Genomic DNA, 13,750 nt, shown 5'->3' on the forward strand with positions numbered 1-13,750 from the left:
CATCTTATATGGGTACCAGCTTGTGTCCTGGCTGGTCTTCAAACCAGCTCCCTGCTTACAGCTTGGAAAAGCAGTGGAGAATGGTTCAGGTCCTTGGGTTCCTGCACCCATGTGGGAGACCTAGAAGAGGTCCCTGGCTCCTAGCTTCAGACAAGTTCAGATTTGGCCACTGTGGCCATTTGGGGAATGAACCAGCAGATAGAAGATCTTCGTCTTTCCTTCTGTCTGTAAATCTGTATATCCAATAAGAATAAATAAATTTTGGGCCTGGCACCGTAGCCTAGCGGCTCAAGTCCTCGCCTTGCATGTGCCTGAGATCCCATATGGGTGCTGGTTTGTGGCCCAGCAGCCTTGCTTCCCACCCAGCTCCCTACTTGTGGCCTGGGAAAGCAATTAAGGCTAGTGCAAAGCCTTAGGAACCTGAACCTGTGTGGGAGACCCAGAAGAAATCCCTGGCTCCTGGCTTTGATTGGTTAAGCTCCAGCCATTGTGGTCACTTGGGGAATGAATCAGCAGATGGAAGATCTTCCTCTCTGTCCTTCCTTCTCTCTGTATAACTGATTTTTCGATCAAAATAAATAAATAAATCTTTGAAAAAAGAATAAATGAATCTATAAAAAGAAGCAAAACACATTCATTCACTCATCTCACTTACTGAATACTTACAGCAAGTGCTGCTCTAGGAACTACAGACATAGCAGTAAATAAAGACAAGGTTCTTGCCCTTATGGGTCAAACAGTTTTAATTATGTGGTATATTCTAGAAAACTATGCTTTTATCCAAATATTTTTCAAGGAGACTAGCTGTTCCAGACATACTGAAAAGTGAAAATTTAAATTATAGTACAATTACTTCTTTCAAAAGTACATATATATGTATATAAGAATGTAAATATAAAGAAAGCAAAACAAAACACATATCACAAATGCTGTCTAACTCCAGAGAGAAAAAGAAAAGGGTGCCAGGGATGGTCTTTATTATTTTTCCTTATATGCCTTGGCATTCTTGAATCTCTACAAAGAAAAACTGTTCATGTCTGACTTCTATACTTTTAAACAAGAAAAAGCCACAAATAATATTTAAATAGACAAATGTTTTCAGATAGAACAATTAGCAGTTAAATTATTAAGGCTTTCATTGGCACACATTAGGCATTCAATGTACATTAGTCACATTTAATTTGCGTTTCTACAGTTTCAAAAAAGGGATGCATCTCCAGGAAATAACTATGGTAGCTCACAAAACGTAAATCTATGTAGATCTTTCCTTTTAAAAAAATAATAACTAATTTATTTTGAAAGTCAGTTACAAAGAGAGGGAGAGACACAGATCTTCCATCCGCTAGTTCACTCCTCGCATGGTCGCAATGGTTGGTACAGGGCCAGGAACTTCATCTGGGTATCCCACGTGAATGGTTGGGTCCGAGATTCCTAGGTTCTTTTCTGTTACTTTTTCCAGGCCATAACCAGGGAATGGGAACAGAAGTGGAGCAGCCAGGACACGGATCAGTGCCTTACATGGGATGCTGGTGGCATAAGCAGCTTTACCTATCATGCTACAACACCAACTCCAACTGCACCACTGCATTTCATTATATCACCTCTCACTTGGCATTTATACATTAAGGATAGATACACCTTTTAAAAAGGGTGAATTCTGGGCCCAATGTGGTAGCCTGACGGCTAAAGTCCTTGCCTTGCACACACTGGTATCCCATATGAGTGCCAGTTCTAATCCTGGCAGTGCTGCTTCCCATCCAGCTCCCTGTTGTGACCTGAGAAATCAGTCGAGGACGGCCCAGGTCCTTGGGACCCTGCACCTGCGTGGGAAACCCGGAAAGAAGTTCTTGGCTCCTGGCTCCTGGCTTTAGATTGGCTCAGCTCCAGCTGTTGTGGCTGCTTGGGGAGTGAATTAGCGTTGGAAGATCTTCCTCTCTGTCTCTTCTCCTCTGCATATCTGCCTTTTCAATAAAAACAAAATAAATCTTAAAAAGAAGAAGAAGAAGAAAGGCAGTTTGATTGCAGAAGACAGAGATTACACATCCCAGTTCACTCCCCAAATGCCTACAACAGCCAGGCGGGGCCAGGGTGTAGCCAGGAGCCACGAACTTCCTCCGATTCTCCCAGATGGGTGACAAGAACAGAAACACTTGGGCATCACCTGCTGCCTCCTGAGAACATGAACCCAAAGCTGGATCAGAAGAGGTGGGAAGCTGTAATCCCCAGCACTTCCAGCACGGATGCACGCGTCCCAAGCAGCAGGTTAACGTGTTGGTCCACAACAATGGTCCAACCTTGAGGAAACTTTTTCACTCCTCTGCAAGGGTCCGTGAAGGTTTAAGTGCTCAGCTAACAGGAAATGAACTCTGAATGCTTCATTAAGATCCCAGTGGAGCAGCAACCTCATTTTAAACGTTACCTTCACACAGCTCTAAGGTTTCACTACATTTTAAATTTAATATTTTTGAGAAGGAGAGAGGGAAGGAGGGCTGAAGATAGGGAAATAGAGACACAGAGAGATTTCTTCTCTCATCTGTTGGTTCACTTCTCAAATGCCTGCAACATCTGGGGCTGGAATGGGTCAAAGCCATAAACTCAATCTCCCACATGGGTAGAACTATCACCGGCTGCCTCCTGGAGGGGTGGGGTGGGTTGGCGTGGGGTAGGGGGAATGCAGTTGCAAAAAGCTAAAACAGCGAGCAGAGCCAGAACTTGAACCCAAATACTCAGGTAAAACGCTGACACCAGGCCAAACATCTTCCCCTGACATTCCACAGATTTGCTTTCATAATAAAATTGATACAAACACAGTGATTTGAAAGAAAAATCTTGTTCATTTTACTAATTACTAGGAAAGAAATATTCAAATAAATTATGAGTTAATTAAGAAAGCAGTCATTTATTCAATGGTTAACATACCTACATCCCAACCTGAAGTTTCTGGGCTTAATTTTAACAATTAGATTCTTGTCACTCACATGGGAGAACTGCGTTGTGTTCCTAGCTCCTGGCCCCGTCCCTGCCCAGGCCTGGCTGCTCTGGGCCTTGGAGGACTAAAAAAAAGAGGAGTTCTCTCTTTCTGCCTGTCAAATTAAAAACCAAAACCAAACTAAAATAAAACAATCAAAGAAAAGTGAATTAATTCAACAGGGAAAACTAGGGCAGCAATTGGGAAATTTCAGAGGAAGACCATTGTAAACACAAAGAAAACATTAATTTTATCATAATCTAAGATAAAATAAAAACATATTTAACATATGTAGCTTAATTTTTGATGAGGCTAGTGTTGTAGTGTCATGGGTAAAGCTGCTGATTGGGACGCTGGTATCCCAAATGTGTGACGGTTCAAGTCTCAGTGTTCCACCTATCTAGCTCCCTGCTACCCACGTGAGACAGGATGAGGCTCCAAGCTCCAGGTTTTGCCCTGGCACAATCCTGGCTGTTTCAGCTATCTGGCAAACAAACCATCAAATGCCAGATCTTGTCAAACCCTCTAATTCTGACTGCCAAATAAGTCACTTCTTAAAAAAATTTTTTTTGATGGAAATTTAATAGGCGTGGAACTGGATTAATTCTGGTCTTGATCCATATCTAGTAATGCCCTTTGATCACCTCTTGTAATAATAATTTGGAGAAGAAATTAGAAAAAAGATGTTATTTTTAAAAAGTTTTTTTGGGGGGGTACTCCAGGAACTTTAGAAGTTATCTAATTGTAAATAACCAATATTACTATTATTACTACTTCTTCATTACAATAAATTTTCTTAAGACTTCTCTTAGCCAACATTTACTACTTTATGAAAATTGACAACATTTTCTTTGTTACAGAAAATCTACAATCCTGTATTTTATTTATTTAGGATCTCTTTTTTCATTTGTTTGAATTAGTAACCTTTTATCTGTATTGTATTTACAACAGCTAATCAATATAGAAGAGGCAGCATCTTTCAACTTATACCTGCAGAAACTAATAAACTTGTATTTCAACACTAGCAAATATCAAGTGGTTACCCTTAAATTTCATAACCTTTTGAATCTGACCTTTGAACGTTCTTATCATTCCTCTTAAATTAAGGGCAGAACGACCTTCATCAATCAAAAATTCTACAGAAAATAAGAAAAAATTTTATTGAAATTCTATAAACAAAAGTCAGAGGTTGGCCTTAGCTGTAAAGTGTGTGTGTGTGTGTGCGCGTGCGTGTGAGCATGTGCACACATGTGCTCAATGTATTGTTTACAACAGATTAGACAAGAAATCTGGGTTATGAATCTTTTCTACCTGAAGCAGAAATTCCTTTTGAGATAAAAAACAATCAAATGTCACATGAATTTGAGTTGCCCACAAGCATGGATCCACACACAAATGCCATGACCATGAGGTGCAATGACTAGATTTTCCAGTTGTCTCAGAAAACCTGCACCAACAAGACAGGCCTGTTCAGCCCATCTGACTGGAGCTTTGTTAAGGTCCAACTACTGAAAAGGGAGCAAATCAACACTCATAGCACAAAAAGCACATCATAATCAACAGTTTAATTGTTGCAAATGTTTTAAAGTTTTATGTCAATTTTAGACTATAAGTTATGAACTAAATGTGCTGATCAATCGTTACTAATGAAGATATAAACATTGAAAGCGATGATGACATCTAAAGCCACATGTGCTTTATAAAGCTTAAAGCTGAATGCTCCAAAGAAAACAGCATTTCAATACCTTTGAACAGTGCAGATTTTTAAAAATGCAAATAATGAAATTCTACTAACATTTCTTTATGAGGGGTAAACCATCTTTAAGCACCACTGTCTTAAGTACATACTGCCTTGCATTAGTCATTCCAAAACAATTAAAAGCTATTTGTAGGTGAATCAATATGAATCATTTGAAGCTTAAAGAGAATTTAACCACATGAAAAGTAATCATCACATTAATTCTTACTTGAAAATCTAAAGGATATATACAAGATTCTAAAACATTTTCATTTTACATCTGAAAAACCAGGACTATATACAGTCAGCAAAAAGCGGGAACTCAGATGCAGGGAAAAAAATAATGGTATTTCAAAAAGTTCACAGAAAAATGGAATTAAAAGATGAGTTTAGAAGCTGGATTGGAACTGCAGAAAACCTGGGACTCAAACTGGCACTCTAATGTGGGATGCTGGTGTCCCTACAGGTGGTTTAACTGGCTGTGCCACAATATCCACCTAATACATTCTTCCATTTTTAGTGTATGTGCTGCTAAAGTGAGCATTAATCTTATTTATTTTATTTGTCACACAGAGAGTGAGAGCAAGAATAAGGCAGGCAGACACACACACACACACACACACACACACACAGACCTCTCCCATCCACTGGTTCACTCTGCAAATGCCAGGGAGCTGAGAACTCAAACCAGTTTTTCCATATGGATGGGTGGAAGCAGTCATATATCATAAAAGTTAGCGGTGGGCCCAGTGTGGTGGCCTAGAGGCTAAAGTCCTTGCCTGCATGCCTAGGATGCCATATGGACACCGATTCGTGTCCTGGCTGCTGTACTTCCCACCCAGTTCCCTGCCTGTGGCCTGGTGAGCAGCAGAAGACGGCCCAAAGCTTTGGGATCCCACACCCACACGGGAGACCTGGAAGAGACTCCTGGTTCCTGGCTTTGGATGACCTCTACTCCAGCTGTGTGGCTACTTGGGGAGCAAACCAGCAGATGGAAGATCTTCCTCTCTGTCTCTCCTCTTTTCTATAAATCTGACTTTCCAATGATTTTAAAAAATTAAAAAAAAATAAACATTCAGGGGTATGGTTATTTTTTTTTTAAACTGGGGGTACGACTTGGAGCTGCAGTTAAAACATCACTCCAATGGTCACATCCCATATCTGGGTGCCTGGGTTTGAGTCCTAACTCCACTCCTGACTCCAGCTTCCTGCTAACGCATACCGCTCCCCCCCAACCCCCTGGAAGCAGCAAGCGATGACTCAAAAGTTGAGCCTCAGACATTCACAAAGGAGATCAGGATTGCTTTTGTTTCCCAACTTTAGCCTAACCCAGCCCTGGCTGCTGTAGGCATATGGCAAATGACCCAGAGGATGGGAGCGCTCGCGCTCTCTCTCTCTCTCTCAATCTCTCTGTTTTTAAGAGAAAATGAATCAATGAATATGTAAACAAATAAATATTTAGAGAAAACACAATACAAAAACTACCCCCAGCTAGATTTGGCCTGTGGGCCCTTGTCTGCTGACTCCTGGAAGAGACCCTTTGATGGGATGCACCCAATTTACTACAACACACTCAGCCTGACAGGATGTTATTATCTCCTGCCTGAACTGTTAACAAGAGTTCCCCTCTCTAGTCTTGTATCACCTAAATACTGTCATCGACAAAGCTGTCAGAGTGATCTTCTGTTTTAACACTGTCGCTGCTATTGTTCAAACTCTTCAATGGCTTAGCACCACTCACAAGAAGAAAGTCCACACTTCTTAGCGGAGTATAAAAGGCTCTTTGTGCTCCAAGCCCTGCTTTGTCTCTGGACCTGTCTTGCACATCCCTTGCTACTACTACTACTCCCTTCCTCTCTTCTGTGCTGAACTGCTACTCAATTACCCCAACACACCAGGCTATTTCAAGTCTCTGCTCTTCACCCAAGAGACACTCCCGTATTCTCAAGGTATCACTCTCTGAAGGTTCCTCACTTCACAGGTTGAGCACACCTGACGCTCTTCCTCCCCCTTACCTTATCTCTACCTTCTGCTGTTACATGTGGAGGATAAACCTGTGAACTGCTCAATAGTAGGCAGCCATCTACTTTTCTTCTTTGCGGTTGTAGCTCTAATTTCTAGTATAATGTCTGACATATAACAGGTGTTGAAATCTATCTTGAAAACAAGTCAACTGAAGCTACTACACACAATGCATTATCATTTCAAGAACAGGATGCATCATTCTTGAAAGGGAGAATCAGAAAAGTTTTGAGGAAAGTAGTAGCACATGTACCAGCTAACGAAAAAATAAGTAAGCATAGAAGGTATAGGTCCTCACTGAAGCAAAAGAAGTGAACACAGAGAGGTTGAAAACAATGTCCAAAGACTGGTGAGTACTTCAGCTTGGCTGAAGAATATGGGAATTCATTAGGAATACAAAAAGTCCACTAGAAGCAGCTTGAAGAGACTCTGAACACCATGCTAAAAAGGACGCACTTTGTTTTGCAGGTGGTGGCCATTCGACATGGCAGAATGACATGGAACAGGAAAGTTGGTCCAAGTCAAAGTCGGTGATGGCAATGGGAACTAAAGATGCTGACACAATGTGGCAAATTGACCACTGGACACGGTAGGGCAAAAACCAAAAACAACCCCCAAGTGTTAAGCCTTGAAAATGGAAATAAACAGGGATCTAGCAACTGGAAGAGAAGTAGTAAAAAATAGAGTGTATTTGCTTTTGAAATTACCAGGGGTGGGCCCGGCGGCGTGGCCTAGCGGCTAAAGTTCTCGCCTTGAACGTGCCGGCATCCCATATGGGTGCCGGTTCTAATCCCGGCAGCAACACTTCCCATCCAGCTCCCTGCTTGTGGTCTGGGAAAGCAGTCGAGGACAGCCCAAAGCTTTGGGACCCTGCACCCGCGTGGGAGACCCGGAAGAGGTTCCAGGTTCCCGGCATCGGATCGGCACAGTACCGGCCCGTTGCGGCTCACTTGGGGAGTGAAACATCGGATGGAAGATCTTCCTCTCTGTCTCTCCTCCTCCTCTCTGTATATCCGGCTTTCCAATAATAATAAATCTTTAAAAAAAAAAAAAAGAAATTACCAGGGGTATCTGGTATGATTCTGAAAGTGGAAAACAAACGTTCCAGAGATATCTGAAAGACCTCTATCTACAGCTGACATCTAAAAACACCAAGCAGGGGCTAGCATTGTTACAGTGGTAAAGTGGCTGTATGTGGCATCCCATATGGGCAGTTGTTCATGTCTTGCTTGCTCCACTTTGAATCTAGCTCCTTGTTAATGGCCTGGAAAGAGCGGTGGAAGATGGTCCAAGCATTTTGGACCCTGCTATCCATGTTGGAGACCCAAGTCTAGCTCCTGATTCCTAGGTTTGGCTTGGCCCTGTCATGCCTGAAATTCTGGGCTCCCAGCCTCAGCTTGATGCAGCTGTAGCTATTTGTGGGAGAGAACCAGTGGATGGACAATAGCTCTGTCTTCCCATCTCTCTAACTCTGCCCTTCAAGTAAATACAATAATCCTAAAAACACACACATGTCACATGTCATAGGTCAGAGGGTGGCAACCTGAAGTAGATGAGCCCATGGTTACTAACAGGGAAAATGCTGACATGACATTGCTTCTTGTTATTCTGAAGAATAATACCTATCTGTTGACAGTTAATTCCTACTTCTTTTATCAATCTTTTCTCCAACCAAATTGCCATCACCCTAGCCCCTGGCATGCTTGAAAGCAAAGAGAGAAGATGCTGGCATAGTGTAACAGGGCCACCAACACCCAACCTACTGAGGGATGCTGCTGACCTTTATGTGTCTGTTCATGGCGGTGGACTGTGCTGCGCGCACCAGGCCCTCGAGCTCAGCACCGCTGAAGTTCTTGGTTTCCACAGCCAGTTCTTTAATGTCCACATCAGCAGACAGCAACTGGTGGCCTCGCATCCTTGCCGTGTGGATGTGAAGGATCTGCAGTCGACCTTTCTCATCTGGCAAGCCTGACAAAATAAAAAAAAGAGACATCTTTCTAGTCTGGAAACCATCATCAGAGGAGATGATGACAACTTTAATGCTTTCCTTATAAGTACACACACAAAGAGCCTTCCCACAAATACATGACCTTCTGCTCCTGTTCATGGACCTTGAATCCCACTGGCCATGTTCCGCGTAAACACATACTCATCAGGGACAGCTCTGCTTACCGATCTCCATTTTAACTTCCAGTCTTCCAGGTCGAAGGAGAGCCTCGTCTATCAGATCTGGTCTGTTGGTCATTCCTGAGCACAGAAGTTAAAAAAACAACACAACAAAAAATCAGGGTTCAAAAATAAGATTTTAAAAAGTCCTTTATTGTTTATAGATAAATATAGTGCATATGTATATATACACACACACACACACACACACACGTGTGTATCTGTGTGCGTGTGTATGAGATAGTAATTTCCTCTACAAAATAAGAGGCCATTTTATAAAAGTCAAATGGAAGACCAAATTATGCTTAGATAAAAACATCTGATCTTGATATGTTCCAATGAGAACACTTGGAGACTCAGCTTTAGTATTTCACTACGGTACAAGTCAACAGAATTAAAATGCAATGGAAATTCCCAACATTTAAAAAGAAAACTAAAGGTTGAGAGGATATGTAAGCTGTCAAAGAGGCAATGTCAACAACAACTCTGACTGCAAAGTTCTTTCCCTTCTCTGTAGGCCGGAGGTTTTCTCTAAAATACCACCAGCTTTTCCAAAGTCATCATGAGAAAAAGCTCAGCACATACAGAGTCAAGAGGAAGCTACAATAGTGATACAGTTCCTGGGGCTGACTCCTTGGGCCCTCCTCAGTGACCCTGAAGTACCCACCGAGGACACTGGAAGCCAGGACTGAGTAGGAAAGACACTGCATTATGCTGTGTGGCTGCTTCCATATGTGGCTGAGCTGAGAGTTGAAACCCAGTACAAGTCAGTAAAACCACCGTTTACTTTCCCTATTAAATCTATACATGAGAACAGCCAAATTCTTCAACATGACTTGATTCTCATTTGGAAACACTGGCAAACTTGTATAATTCAACTGACATGGACCTTAATTTAGAACTGATGTATCTAATATCTTTAAAAAAGAAAAGTGTCCATACCAATGACTAGGATGTTGTTCAGCTGTTCTACCCCATCAATTTTGGACAGTAGCTGGTTGACAACAGTGTCATGGACACCTGTGCTCCCGGCCATGCTCCCTCTCTGCTTGCAAATGGCATCAATTTCATCAAAGATGATGATGTGCAAACCACTGTTAGCACCAAGCTGTTAAGGGAAGAAATTACATGAAAGGTCATCGTTTGAATGTATTACTACACAAACTAATCAAAAAGCTAGACAAAGCTTCCAACAGGTTGACTTCACTCCATTTGCCCAATAAATATTCCAAGTACAATCATGGCTGTTACACTCCTGAAGATGCTGGGCCTGCCATCTGAGAACACTGCAAATTGAAAACACATCCTAGGGCCTCATATTGTGCAGACGTGAAACAAAAGCATATGCTGACCACCAAAATACAGCATATACAGTGAACGGACAGTCTATTAGTTGAGTAAATGTGACATTACACACACTTCTGACCTCACTATTTGAAAGAACTCTTGCATTTATCAGATGCATTTGTTCAGTCAGCAAGGAGCAACTTCCTCCCACTGCCCCTGAGTTTCAGTGAGAAGACTGTCCCAGAAGCAGCTTCATGCTTGCCTCAGATATATAGTTAAAGATGACCTCTACCCGGAGGTGAGCTGGGAGCAGGGCAAATAGGTGAAGGAATGGAACATGAATCAGTTCACTCACAACACATGAAAGCAGACTGCTTCTCACAGGTAAGTGAGAACAGAGCCCTTCCCCATCAAAGCACAGCAAAAGGGCTGCTGTGTCCCTTACGCAGTGATTCCTGCTAGAGTTTAGTAGAAACAGTAAACTCAAGTGTATGTATCTTGAAACTTTAGGAGACACAAACACTTCTGCATGCTAGTAATTCACTGCGTTAAATGAACATGAATCCTTCTAACAATTCATATTTAAGTATTTAAATCTTAACACTAGGGAACAAAGGGGAAAGGATATTATAGAAAATTTTTAAAAACCAAAAAGAACATTTGGGATTAAGAGATGAATGAACATAACCTAAATCTGAAAATGTGTAAATAATACAAGTCAAATGATAAACATAATGAGATTTTTAGATATCAGTATTCATAGATGTCTGTTAGTGACATAATTCAAAAAAACTTAACTTTTACCTTTTCATTTTAAAAGATTTATTTATTTGCAAGGCAAAGTTACAGGGAGAGACAGAGAATATATTCCATACCTTGGTTACTCCCCAGAGATCATAATGGCTTAGGGCTGGGCCAGGATAAAGAAAGGAATTCGGTCTAGGTTGCCCTTATGGGTGGCAGAGGCCCAAGCTTCACTGTTTTCCCAACTGCATTAGCAGGGAGTTGGGTCAGAAGCGAAGCAGCCAAGACTTGAAGTGGTGTTCATACGGGATACCAGGGCTGAAGGCAATGGCTTAACTGTGCCACTCACCATACTGACCCCAAATGCTTATTTGTGTTCATCTAGCTAAATGGTACAGGGTGGCAGGGTGTGACAGGTGTATGGGTAATGGCCTATCTCATGTATTCATTCTCTAAATACCCACCAACTCCCAGGGCTAAGAGAAAAGAATTCTATCTGGGTCTTCCATTTGAGTGGCAGGGGTCTAAGCACCTGAACCAGCACCTGCTTTGCCTCCCACTGTGTGCATGAGAAATAAGCTATACTTGAACTCAGGCCTCCTAACCATGAGCCAAATGTCCATCACATAATGTGATGCTTTGATATATGTGTACATTGTTTAATGTTCAGTCAAGGTAAACAGAACTATCTCCTCCAATGTTTAGCATTTTTTTATGGTGATAACAATGAAAATCCTTTCTTCTAGCTTTATTTTAAAGAAGAATATACGGCCCATTATCATTATCTATAGTTAACTTACTGTGCAACAGAATAGTATCTGTATTTTATTATACATTTGAGCAGGAAGGAAAGAGGAAGGGAAGTAGCGGGAGGAAGGGTTGCGGGTGGAGGAAGAAGGGAGGCAGGGAGGAAAGAACTAGAACTCCTGTCTGGTGATCACTCCCTAAATATCTGCAATGGCCAGGGCTACGCTGGCCCAGGAGCTGGAAACCTAATCCAGGTTTACCACGTGAGTGGCAGGAGTCATCATCCGCTGCCTGTTAGGGTTTGTTCCTGCAGGAAGCTGGAGTCACAGCTGGGTACAGAATCCTTGTACTCTAATGTGGGATGTGAGATCCTCAACTGCTAAACTAAATGCTTGCCCCAGTTCTGTTGTTTTTCAACCCTATTCATCTAATTACCAAAGTGACTAGCACTCAGTGAAAATCATATTCTTAAATCATTTCTAGTTCTCCTGCTTATTGACGTGTCTGGCTTCCTACTAAAGCACACTCTGGAAGGTAGAAGGTTCAAGTCCTTGGGTCCACGTCATCCATGCTGGAGACTCAGCACGGAAGGTAACTCAGTCATTCTGCCTTTCATATCGTACCTTTCAAATCTAGAAAAGTAAGCAAATCAAACTTTTTAAAAGCCACAAGCACTTGTTTTTTGGGGGTTTTAATTCTTGCCATTTTCAATGCAAAACAAGGATCCTACTGTTTGCGACTATTATTTTTATTCAAGATTATTTGCTTAACACAGCCTGAAGCAAAAAAAGAAAAGAAAAACTGCTATAACCTGTGGATTTCACTGTCAGCGTGCCATGTCATTGCACTTACGACTTCATTCTTAGTTCAACCTCAGAAATCACCCATGAGGACAGGAAAGGCAGGAACAATAACAACACTGTATTTGATTAACTGGCTGTAGTGGCGGTCTGTCTGAAACATAATGTACAGTTTTGACCTTTTCAGAAACCTTACTAATCTTGTAACCTGTCATCAAGCCCTTTCCCCCAACCTTCTCAGTACAGTGGCATCAATGTTTACAGGTGTGTTTCTTAAAGAAAGGCAAGTTCTTATTGGAATAAATTAGAAGCCAGGTAAAGAATATATCAAGATTTATGTTCACCACTGACCATAACTGGATTATAATGAGCCCGTTATCAAAGGATCAATATAGCTTAAGTCATCAATATGCTTTTTTTTTTTTAAATGCCTCTTCAGTTCATCGCTGCCAGTTTTGTTTGCACTAGCTCCAGTCTCTCCCCTTGGACAAAGAGTTGATGCTGGCGAGTCCCTGGCAAGGGCCTCTCAGTGCAGCTGTTCTAGATTCAACTGGCTTGACCTATTTGCAAGTGTTGCTCTCCACCAGCCTGGATTGTCTACGGTCAGAGGCGAGGTTTGCTTTATTATGTAACACAGATTTATCCTCCATGGGGCTCTTAGTTGAGTACACCAAACCATTGCTGGAAATAATGATTCAGAAAGGTGTAACTGAAAGCATCGGCTATGACTAATAGGTTGCCGATAAATTTTTTGCTGATTCAGTTTTAACATTAGTGTCGTATTTAAAATGCCAACATGTTTGAAAAACAGCACCAAAGTTACCAGGTGCCATGTGGAAACTGTCACAACCGAAATTTTATAAAATTCTTACTTGTACGCATTTCAACTCTCCCATGTCTAGAGTTTAATCCTGAGTATGTTACCATGGTCCACTAGATCTGACCTTAGTTTTTTTAAGTTTCTTTTTTGAGTAGTTCTAACTATGCATATGGATTGATATCAGATGATTTTTCTACTTTATAAATCTTTGAAAGAATCAAAAGGAAAAAATATATATTTTTAAAAAGAATAAAACCCATCTGTCTTGCAATTATCATCCAGGTATTTCATAAATCTAAGAAGTCAGACTGTTTCATAGATCTAAGATACATCATTATTTCATCATCAGTTATTCCGTCAATTATTCTTACGAATCCTAAGACGAGGTTAAAATATTAAAGGAAAATGGAAGGATGATGATATTGCTTGGACGAGCGATGGAGCAACAGTGGTGTATC

At 41.4% G+C, this 13,750-nt stretch overlaps 1 protein-coding gene across 1 annotated transcript in view; it reads right to left on the reverse strand.

Moving 5' to 3' along the window:
- Nucleotides 1-13,750, reverse strand: part of NSF (N-ethylmaleimide sensitive factor, vesicle fusing ATPase) — a 144,301-nt gene that overhangs the window by 51,559 nt on the left and 78,992 nt on the right. Inside the window, exons 10-12 of the mRNA XM_058676301.1 lie at nt 9,837-10,002; nt 8,901-8,975; nt 8,509-8,696 (exon numbers count right to left, since the gene is read on the reverse strand). Of these exons, the coding sequence (XP_058532284.1) occupies nt 8,509-8,696; nt 8,901-8,975; nt 9,837-10,002 (429 nt within the window). The remainder of the gene's footprint in view (nt 1-8,508; nt 8,697-8,900; nt 8,976-9,836; nt 10,003-13,750) is intronic.

Source organism: Ochotona princeps, chromosome 17 (assembly GCF_030435755.1).
Source record: "Ochotona princeps isolate mOchPri1 chromosome 17, mOchPri1.hap1, whole genome shotgun sequence".
Lineage (NCBI taxonomy): Eukaryota > Metazoa > Chordata > Mammalia > Lagomorpha > Ochotonidae > Ochotona > Ochotona princeps.